General features: G+C 27.1%; 2 protein-coding genes across 14 annotated transcripts in view; one reads left to right on the top strand and one right to left on the bottom strand.

Annotated features, from left to right (window-relative positions):
* Positions 1 to 12,127, bottom strand: part of LOC139095806 (small conductance calcium-activated potassium channel protein-like) — a 121,318-nt gene that overhangs the window by 69,492 nt on the left and 39,699 nt on the right. The gene's annotated exons all lie outside the window — the stretch shown is intronic.
* On the top strand, positions 5,549 to 8,095 carry LOC139095781 (ras-related protein RabX-like). The gene is made up of 4 exons (XM_070647249.1): positions 5,549 to 6,443; positions 6,952 to 7,048; positions 7,186 to 7,826; positions 8,052 to 8,095. The coding sequence occupies exons 1-4, from the start codon at positions 5,549 to 5,551 to the stop codon at positions 8,093 to 8,095; spliced, it is 1,677 nt and encodes a 558-aa protein (XP_070503350.1).

Below are 12,127 nucleotides of genomic sequence, written 5' to 3'. Positions count from 1 at the left end.
TTTCTAGGAAAAGTAAGTAAAATTTTCAGAAAATTGCTATCAGAAGTTCTACTAAGAATAATATATGCCTTTGATCGTTTCTGAAACTATGACAGAATGTGAAGTTTAATGCAAAACTTCAATACAAATTCAGCATTAGAGCTAAGAAAACCTTCATGCATAAAACCCTCATTTATAGAAAATCATTATATTTATTCATTAATGCAGAAAAATAAAGTAATTTTTTTATCGTTCCACGTTAAACAAGTTTCAATACTCAGCAGCATCATTTTATTCTATAAGTTAATTACACTTCTTATTTAAAATATTTTTAGAGCCCCAATGACATCATGACATGAAAGTGAAAGCACAAGAACCGTTGTCATTCTACAGACACTTTCATTTGCTCGACACAGCTATCTTTGTGTATTGAGATTCTTATTTTTGTTGAAAATATTCAAAAGATATTATAAAGAACTTTTTGTCCCATTTCTTTGTATGCTCTGAGTGTTGATTTTAAAGAAGAATAATTAATTTTTAACCACGGAACTTGAGTGGGATTTGAACCCATATCTCACGATTTCCGGTCACATTCTCTTATCACTAGAAATGTCAATACAAATATCCAAATAGCCATATATTTGGGGTATTTCGAACTATTTGGGATACCCCAAATATTTGGGTTTACACCCAAATATTCTTGGGTCTGCTTAAAATCATCACTTTTTAGATAGTTATATATTGTATCTTTGAAGAATAGAAAGTAAAGTAAAGTTGCATAAATTCAACATTATCATTACCAACATTCTAACGAACAATCATATCGATTATACCAGATCTACTGCAAAATTGTGGAAAAATTGCAGACAAAATATGCGACCTACAGAGTGACAGTACTTTTTAGACCAAAATTTTGTTTCTAAAATATTTATACAAATATTTGGGGTTTAATATTTAAGTATTTATACAAATAGTAAAAACCTAAATAATTGACATATCTACTTATCACTAAATTTTTACTGTTTATTTTTTTCAATTAATTTTAGCACTCATTTTATGAATAAATGATTTGTAAATGATTTTCTTTTCTAAAATCATAGAAATAAGCCTAAATATATTGATTTTTACACAATAAAACTTAAGTTACTACACATACCATGTCATCCTATATTATCTTCTTCTATATGTATTAATTATAAATTTCCCGAGATAGAATTTTAAAAGCACATATACCACAATATCCAATGTATACAAAATTTACCACATTGAGTCAAATGCACTGGTGCAAAAGTAATTACATTTCATGATAAAATAAAAAAATGAACTTGCAGCTCATTGCAGCATCCAGACCGCTTCGTCATGGTTTTGAAATTATTTATAGATGAGAAATTAATGAACAGTAGAAACTTGGGTATGCTTTTGAGTACTAATTTTTGCATTCATAATTTTTTAGTATATCAGAATGTTACCTGAAGTAAGAACTAATTAAATCTCAACAAACAATAAAAATAAATATGAATTGTAGAGATATTTTAAGTGAAATGAGAAATTATTTAATTTACCAAGTAAATTGAAATTTTCGTTATAAATAGTAAAATTAATTTATGACTTAATTTAGAAATTTTTAAGATTGTATATTCAAATTTAATGCAAGTTACTGTTACACTCAATTCACCTCTCAGGATCAAATCAAAAATATTCAAATTAATCGTTTTTTTAATTCAACTATGAGTAATGATCAATTGACGATATTTCCTTAACAAGACAAATCAAATAAGTACTTCCACTCAATTGTACATTGACCTAAATCTTTGGAAAAGTTAGCATCAAAATTCTATCGATTCTTCTTTCACACAGCATTTAATTAAATTTCAGCACATACACAATCGAAGTTCAATTTGTAATGCTAAAACTCTATTAATAATGTCCTACAAATTGTCAATGTTGTCTATGTTATTTAATATGCTTGCGTGCTTCCCAACAGGCGATTAAAAAACAAACAAAATTGATAAAAGTGTCTGCAGAGTAGCACATGTTTTGTGAAAGATGTCAAATTTCTAAATTAAAGACTTGTTCAGGTCCGAAAAACCAATGAGAAAAAAAATGACTTTAAACTTTAAGTATCAAAAAAGATTCCATTAATTTTCACTCTTAGAGCTCTGAAATATAAATCTTTAAACGAGAAACTTTACAAGTAAACAAAATTACGCCTACAAACTTCCTCCCTATCATTCCATCTACCTTTTTTCCTTCTTTATCTAATTCCATTTGTAAAAAAAAAAACTGTGTCGCAAATTTCCTTTTTGTAACACAATACTTACTCACACATAAAAATTTTTCATTTTCCTCCTCATGATTTTCGAGAATTGTAGACCAAAAGGATCTTGACCTAGGGGAAGAAATGCGTTGATATTTATGTCTCAAGCAATGGTGGGAAACCTTTTATTTTTCTTGGCACATGCGGTAATCTTTGATCGAAATCGCACAAGACATGCGGTTCATGGCATTACCGAATTTTTCAATGTATTTTCTTTTTCTATGTGATAAACTTAGTATGCACAATAAGTTTTTGTATTAACATAATTATATTAATTAATTAACCTTATCTTATATTGTAGAAATCACAATTGAAGTTCGAATTTTACACAGTGATAAACCTTCCCCAAATATAATTTTTTTTAAATGAACACGAACACAAAAAATGAAGGAACAAATTTAACATATAATTATGTTATCAAAAAATAAGATGTATAAAATTCCTTGATTTAATTATAAACAAAATGCGTTAAAGACTTCCGGTATCTGTCGAGACTTTTTCTATTTTCTTCCTTTTACTCTCTACCTTGTGTTCATCGTAGCATTTTCTCTATTGATTTTTAATGAACTTTCCTTCTTTTCATACAGAGTTTGTTTACATCCACATCATTCTCTCGTTTAATGTCTATAACATCTCATCTCATTATTAACAGAGAGAAAATTCTTTATTGCTTTTAATAATGTTATAAATGCTATTGGGGATTGATAGATGTATCAATAGACACGGCAAAAACACATATCGTTTCATGTTAAACACATCAATATTTCATTCATTTTTATATCCAACGGTAGGTATCAATGGCTATTAAAAGAATAAATAGGAGCAGAATAAGTAAAACTTTTATGGATAATGTCGGAGGATATAAGATGGAAAACTGGATTTATTTTTACCGCGTAATTGCACGATATATGATATGTATATTGAAAAAAACATGATATGGACTTGTACTAGTCTATTGATTTTTTCTTGAGAAGTTAAATTCCATTTAAAGCTAATGAGATATTTTTAAATATCTATAAATTTTCTATTGTATTACAAATTAATTGATTCTGTTTGTATCATTTAATTTGCATGACTGAATTAAATATTGGATTTAAGAATCATAACTAAATTATATCTACTAATTATACCTTCAATATTTTCCAAATATTTCCTTTTAAAAGTTCTAAAATTTTTGTAAAACAATTTACATTGTTTTTTGTTATATTCTAATTCATTTTCATATACATTGTTATATTCTAATAATTCAATTGAAATTCAAGGAAAAGTAACGTATTTTTTGAATTCAAATATTAACGGTAGAAATTTATTAAAAAGTTGCTATAAAAATCTAAATTGTATGCTATAAGAAAAAATTAGACAGAGAGTTGAAAGGAAAAAGTCATGAAAAGAAGATTTAAACGTGAAATTAATTAAATAAGTCAGTTTAGTAAAAATTAATTGATGAATAAGAACGAGTAAGTTAAGATTATATTTAAGATTATGAATTAAGAAAATTAATCAAATTGTTAGGATTAAAAGGACTGAAAATATATGGAGATAGAAAAGCATGGAACAAACAATTGAATAAATTAATTAAGCAATACATTTAAATTGGAAACATATATTTGTCTCCTTATTAATCTCAAAGTGTTTCTAAATTATTACTAAATTCGACTTTAACATTTTAATCTCGATTCTGAGACAAGTGAAAAAATTAACCTGGAAGTTTGAATGAAAAAAAAAAAAAATGATCCTGGGCTTAGACGAAAAAAAAGTTCCATTTACTAAAATCACTCAAAACTTTAAAAAACGACTTTTGTTAAATAATCTAAGTACCAAAACACAAAAAGGCAACATAAATACAGCCTCTAGTTCTATTTCAGTTCAATTATTAACAAATTAAGCTTTTAATTTTAATTTTTTTCGAATTTTTGTGAATATTTTTGTTGTTGTAAACACCGAAAAATTTGTATGAAAAATTTCAAAATTTTCTTAACGTTTTTACAAAATATCATTAATTTAACTACTTTAAACCAGTTTTTGACTAATTTTTGATGTTTTGCATTGTAGAGCATTGAAAAATGAACAAGTACGACTAATTTGTGTACTTTAGAACTCATTATTCATAAAATTACAAGCATTTTTGTCCAAAAATTCAGATTAAGGAACAAATTTTCAGTGTCAGAAATCGAGTTTGTTTTTGAAATTTTGGCTTAATTATAATGTTTTATTAAACGTATTATACATCAAAATGCTCGTTTTTTAGAACTTTATAAGATAAACTATTTAAATATTACCCTAAATATCCAGGAAAAGAGAAAAAAGTCAATTACATTACATTTCTGACACTGAATTTTCGAACGACTAAGCCCTCCTGGAAGTTTGTGTTTTGAGTGAAAAAATTATTTAAAACTATAATATTAGAGCAAATCCGCAAAAAGTGCGAACTGAAAAAATTTGTTAATTTTTTTGAATTCGGAAAAATTCGTTAAATTTTACATTCAAAACAAATTTGAGACGTTTTTAGGCAAAGTTCTCATTCAAAACATAAATTTAACATCATCAAATCACACAATTTAATTATTAGGCACGATAAAATGATGCTTAAATCATAAATTAAGAAAAATTAATTTTGTAAACATTCCAAATTTTCGTAAATTTGTTTTGCAATAATCGATTGTGCAGGATCGATTGACGCTATTTTTTGTTAATTTTGTCTTATTAAGTAAGATTACTTAATCCTAGATGAAAATTTTCGATACAATTGTACATTTCAATTGTAAATTAATCGAGCTTATATCGTCTAGATTGCTAATTAAGCATTTTTTTGAATTTTTAGAAAATATTTTTTTGTGTGCAGGATCGATTGACGCTTGAAAAATCAAATTTTCTCTTTAATAAGTGCTTTATAGTATCAGGATAGCACCTGAAGCTGTTTATTTGTTGTTAATACACTTAATTTGGTACCACAATATTACTCTAAGTGCTGATTTAAAGAAAAATTTGTGAAAAACCAAATTTTTGCACTTTTTGAACTCCGCGGATTTGCTCATTAATTATAAATTGCTTTATATTGCAATTAAAAATATTCAATAGTGCTGATAAAGTTGTTATATGTTGAGAAGGATCGTGAATTAAATAGATTCACTAAAATTGTGAAAGATAAAGATCCAGTTGTGAACATTTTTTTGAAAAAAAAAAAAACATTGAGATAAATATATTCTGTGATTGTGAATGAGTGTGTAAATAAAAACATAATTTTCATACAAAATGAATGTGATTAGAACGCCTATAAGTAATTCAAATGATGAAATTAGTGAAGATGATGAGATCCAGCGTGAAGAAAATCTTCACAGAATTACAAACGAAATGTCAAATATCATAATTACTAGTGAAGATGATGATTTCCAGGAATTTAATCAGTCACAAGTTGTTAGATCAACTTCTTTTGTAAATAATTCGCGAAGATCGCTGAATAATAATACCATTCGTCCACAACCATCAAAATTCAGTAATAATGCTGAATGTTCATCAAAAATTGTTAATCCGCAATCGAACAATCCATTGTTTGTTAGTTCCCCATCCGCTCGTGTTAGAATGTGTGATGTATGTAAAAAAGACGCTAAAAGGCATGCGTTTGTGTGTAAAGGATGTAAAAAGATTTGTCATCCAATTTGTTTGAAAGATGAAGAGGAGTCATCAGTTGAATGTGAAACTGAATCCTTTGTATGTCGTGAATGCATGAATATTTTCAATAATTTAAGCATGAAAATAAATGAAACCCCTAAAATCAATAATTCCAAAAATATTCCTTCGAAGTCTTCAAACACAATTCGCAAGAATCTTATGCATAATCCAGAGGAAGAAGAAGAAATTATCTCAACAGCAAAATACTCGGGAAGAAATGAGATGAGATATACAGCAAATAGTAGTAATAATGTCCATAATTCTGATTCATCTAATTTCCGCATAAATAATGAGCTAGAATCCTATATTGTTAAATTACAATATAACAAATTACCCACTGTTGTTGATTCCGATTTGTCATGGTCTGTCTTCTATGCCGCTTTCACTCGAACTAAGACACTATTTGATCCAGATGAGAATGTTATAAGAGTCCAAGCTGCGATCAAAGATGAGGATGTGAAAAGAATTGGTGGAAAAGGTCTTTTCAACCCAAAGACTTGTGAAAAATGCATTGAGGATGTAAATAAGCGTTTAAAACACAGTTTCAATTTTTTGAACACTGAAGCAACAGACTTAGAAAGTCACAAAAGAATTAAACCTGAGGAAAAGCAAAAATTTGTTCAATTTATTGACCGAGTAAGAAATTTCTCCACTCTATCTGAAGCATATGGCGACTTTTCATTTTCTACTAACAAAAGATTCCTAGCTAATCTATCTGATGTGTTACCTTTATTTGTTCGTAATAAATGGGAATCTAAACAGGGATATTTAGAAGAAAGTCGAATTATTCCATCCATAAAACATCTCATTGAAATTCTGGAAAAAGAATTACCCAGACTAGAAGCAAGTATTCGAAATGATAAGCTTATAAATTCTGATAAGAAATCAGCAGAAAAAATTGATGAAAAACCTCAAAAAATTCACAGAACTTACTATCACACTAACCAAAATATTAATAATCCTTTGAATGTTGAAAAATATAATAGCGATGAAAATGAATCCAATTTTGCATGTTGGTATCATAAGAAGAACAACCACATTGCAAACAAATGCAAAGAATTGTGGAAACTTGATGGCAGAAAAGTATCAGAGCTAGCTAAAAAAGCTAGCATATGCACGTTTTGTGGAAATCCACAACATAAATCATGTCCATCAAGGGAATATCTAAAGTGCAGAACTCCTAATTGTAATCATAATCATCACTCTCTTTTTTGTTTCAGAAGAAAAGCCACAACTTATCAAAATTATGAAGTCAAACCTGAAGATGTCAATTTAACAGTGCTGGAGAGTACTTCTAACGAAGATGACAGAGAAAATTCATCACTAAACCGTAATACAAACACGATTAGTAACAACCAAAATATTGATAGCAATGTGACTGATGTTGTCAGTAATTTAATTAATAATGAGTTCTTCACAAATGTACCGGAATCATTACGAGAGCATCTGTTGAATTATCAAACATCTCAAAGATCGTCTTATATGATTGCTAATTACAGCAGTGAATCAAATGGTGAAAGTAATGTCATTAAAAATTATATAGACACAGGAAGTCAAACATCCATAATGGATAAAATTGTAAAGACTTATGTAGATGCATCGACACAGACGTCAAATGAATTCATTAAAGATCCAAAGAATGAATCTACTAATATTGAGAATAATATTATCACTCATGACATTTTGTATAGCGACAGACAAAATGAATTCGATTCTAACAAATTAATAATTAATGAACTTCCATTTAATTTACTTAACTTAGATGTTAAGAAGAAAATGAATGATAAGTTTATCACACAAGAAATTCAAAAAGATGAAATTGTCGTTAAGAGCAATTATAAGTCATTAAATCCAAAATTGAGTAAATTGAAGTTGGCTAAAGATGTCCAGCATAACACACAAAAAGTGAAAAGCAAACGATCTAGTAGAAAATCTAAATTAAAAATGATTTGTCATACTAAGACAAAAAAATCAAAGCATAAAAATATGCATAAACATGACTCGAAAAGACAAAAAAAGAACGAGTCGATTAATGTAATGAAAAATACTAATCATGAATTTTCCAAAATTATTTCATTCATTCCAGGCACGAAGATGAAAGTAAATACATCGGCGAACGACGGTCAATAATTAAAGACGAAACTGGACAGATAATGGAAATGATGATTAGGACGACGATTATGATTTACTAGGCAGAATGATGAGTAACTATACTCAACAATTTAAATTATTAATCCATAATGTTTCACGAGAAACATTAATATCGATTTATGTAATTAAGTCACTCATTGTGAAACGATTCACAATAGATCTGATTAATTACTTAATGAAAATTACGGCATGAGCCAATATGAACATGTGAAGTTTAAAAATAACGGTCACGAGACCAAATTCACGAAGCGAAGTCCTTCATAACATGATGAATTGACGGTTAAAATTCAAAATATATCAAAAAACCGTTCAAGTTCAAAATTTGAATTAAGTTCAAAAAAGTTTTGCAATAATGCTCTGAGCAAATCCGCGGAGTTCAAAAAGTGCAAAAATTTGGTTTTTCACAAATTTTTCTTTAAATCAGCACTTAGAGTAATATTGTGGTACCAAATTAAGTGTATTAACAACAAATAAACAGCTTCAGGTGCTATCCTGATACTATAAAGCACTTATTAAAGAGAAAATTTGATTTTTCAAGCGTCAATCGATCCTGCACACAAAAAAATATTTTCTAAAAATTCAAAAAAATGCTTAATTAGCAATCTAGACGATATAAGCTCGATTAATTTACAATTGAAATGTACAATTGTATCGAAAATTTTCATCTAGCATTAAGTAATCTTACTTAATAAGACAAAATTAACAAAAAATAGCGTCAATCGATCCTGCACAATCGATTATTGCAAAACAAATTTACGAAAATTTGGAATGTTTACAAAATTAATTTTTCTTAATTTATGATTTAAGCATCATTTTATCGTGCCTAATAATTAAATTGTGTGATTTGATGATGTTAAATTTATGTTTTGAATGAGAACTTTGCCTAAAAACGTCTCAAATTTGTTTTGAATGTAAAATTTAACGAATTTTTCCGAATTCAAAAAAATTAACAAATTTTTTCAGTTCGCACTTTTTGCGGATTTGCTCTCTAAACTTTATTGACAACAATTGTGATCAAAGAAAATTATTTTCAAAAATTTAAATTTAATTAATTATAGTGAAGTAGTGAATTAAAGTGAATAAGATGAGTGAAAAGTAATGCATAATGCTTGATAGAAAGCAACAGAGATATTAGATACAAAGAATTATGTACAGAAATGTAAAAATGCATAATTTTGAGAAAAATTATTTTTTTTATCAAGAAGATAAAATTTAACTAAGCTTCAAAACTAGATATGATTCACTGAACTATTGGAATCAACTCAATAATGTTCAATAACATTAATCAATTTAACATAAAATTTCAGCTACAAAGTTCTGATAAATTCAGACAAAAACATAGAAAAAATATAATAATATTTTACAGAAAAATTAATCCCTTTAATTAATATGCGGATTACAGAATCTTTAGATGGAAGCAAGAAATTAGATCATCAACAAAAATTGGAATCTTGTGACAACTGAAGGAAAAGCATCAAGATGTGAGCAAATCCGCGGAGTTCAAAAAGTGCAAAAATTTGGTTTTTCACAAATTTTTCTTTAAATCAGCACTTAGAGTAATATTGTGGTACCAAATTAAGTGTATTAACAACAAATAAACAGCTTCAGGTGCTATCCTGATACTATAAAGCACTTATTAAAGAGAAAATTTGATTTTTCAAGCGTCAATCGATCCTGCACACAAAAAAATATTTTCTAAAAATTCAAAAAAATGCTTAATTAGCAATCTAGACGATATAAGCTCGATTAATTTACAATTGAAATGTACAATTGTATCGAAAATTTTCATCTAGGATTAAGTAATCTTACTTAATAAGACAAAATTAACAAAAAATAGCGTCAATCGATCCTGCACAATCGATTATTGCAAAACAAATTTACGAAAATTTGGAATGTTTACAAAATTAATTTTTCTTAATTTATGATTTAAGCATCATTTTATCGTGCCTAATAATTAAATTGTGTGATTTGATGATGTTAAATTTATGTTTTGAATGAGAACTTTGCCTAAAAACGTCTCAAATTTGTTTTGAATGTAAAATTTAACGAATTTTTCCGAATTCAAAAAAATTAACAAATTTTTTCAGTTCGCACTTTTTGCGGATTTGCTCATATACTGAATGCTATGAAGATATGACAACAGCAGAAATCAGATAGTTTATAATATTTTATTATTGTCATAATTGTTACAGTTCATTTAGTTTATGCAATTATTTGAGAAACTGATGTCAATTTTTTTGATAACTGTATCATATTTGCCAACAATATCAGCATAAGTAACATGTTTAGACTCAAAATTATAGTTAATTGAGTATCATTAATAGCATCACAGAAGATTAGATTGACTTAGACGTAGAGTAATAGTAATAACTAATCAAATTGTTATTTCATGCAGAATGCTATGAAGATATGACAACAGCAGAAATCAGATAGTTTATAATATTTTATTATTGTCATAATTGTTACAGTTCATTTAGTTTATGAGCAAATCCGCAAAAAGTGCGAACTGAAAAAATTTGTTAATTTTTTTGAATTCGGAAAAATTCGTTAAATTTTACATTCAAAACAAATTTGAGACGTTTTTAGGCAAAGTTCTCATTCAAAACATAAATTTAACATCATCAAATCACACAATTTAATTATTAGGCACGATAAAATGATGCTTAAATCATAAATTAAGAAAAATTAATTTTGTAAACATTCCAAATTTTCGTAAATTTGTTTTGCAATAATCGATTGTGCAGGATCGATTGACGCTATTTTTTGTTAATTTTGTCTTATTAAGTAAGATTACTTAATGCTAGATGAAAATTTTCGATACAATTGTACATTTCAATTGTAAATTAATCGAGCTTATATCGTCTAGATTGCTAATTAAGCATTTTTTTGAATTTTTAGAAAATATTTTTTTGTGTGCAGGATCGATTGACGCTTGAAAAATCAAATTTTCTCTTTAATAAGTGCTTTATAGTATCAGGATAGCACCTGAAGCTGTTTATTTGTTGTTAATACACTTAATTTGGTACCACAATATTACTCTAAGTGCTGATTTAAAGAAAAATTTGTGAAAAACCAAATTTTTGCACTTTTTGAACTCCGCGGATTTGCTCTTATGCAATTATTTGAGAAACTGATGTCAATTTTTTTGATAACTGTATCATATTTGCCAACAATATCAGCATAAGTAACATATTTAGACTCAAAATTATAGTTAATTGAGTATCATTAATAGCATCACAGAAGATTAGATTGACTTAGACGTAGAGTAATAGTAATAACTAATCAAATTGTTATTTCATGACAATACTAAATAATGGCAATATACTTATACTTAAACAATTTCTCTATGGAAACATTTTCAAACCATCCATTCCTTTTCCTGTGGTGGATTGTAAAACAATTTACATTGTTTTTTGTTATATTCTAATTCATTTTCATATACATTGTTATATTCTAATAATTCAATTGAAATTCAAGGAAAAGTAACGTATTTTTTGAATTCAAATATTAACGGTAGAAATTTATTAAAAAGTTGCTATAAAAATCTAAATTGTATGCTATAAGAAAAAATTAGACAGAGAGTTGAAAGGAAAAAGTCATGAAAAGAAGATTTAAACGTGAAATTAATTAAATAAGTCAGTTTAGTAAAAATTAATTGATGAATAAGAACGAGTAAGTTAAGATTATATTTAAGATTATGAATTAAGAAAATTAATCAAATTGTTAGGATTAAAAGGACTGAAAATATATGGAGATAGAAAAGCATGGAACAAACAATTGAATAAATTAATTAAGCAATACATTTAAATTGGAAACATATATTTGTCTCCTTATTAATCTCAAAGTGTTTCTAAATTATTACTAAATTCGACTTTAACAATTTTCAAATTCTTAGGTAAAGTAATTAGAGATAGCTATAAAGAAACAGAACAAAAGTAGAGATAGAAAGGGCATTCATTAACAAATTTGTTAAAATAAATGACTTTAATCCTAACAGACAAAGAGCAAGCT

This window comes from Chironomus tepperi, unplaced genomic scaffold (assembly GCF_022539635.2).
Source record: "Chironomus tepperi strain 1889 unplaced genomic scaffold, CSIRO-AGI_Ctep_v1 contig_376, whole genome shotgun sequence".
Lineage (NCBI taxonomy): Eukaryota > Metazoa > Arthropoda > Insecta > Diptera > Chironomidae > Chironomus > Chironomus tepperi.
The sequence above is the reverse complement of the archived record's forward strand: the minus strand, read 5'-3'. Positions and strand labels throughout refer to the sequence as shown.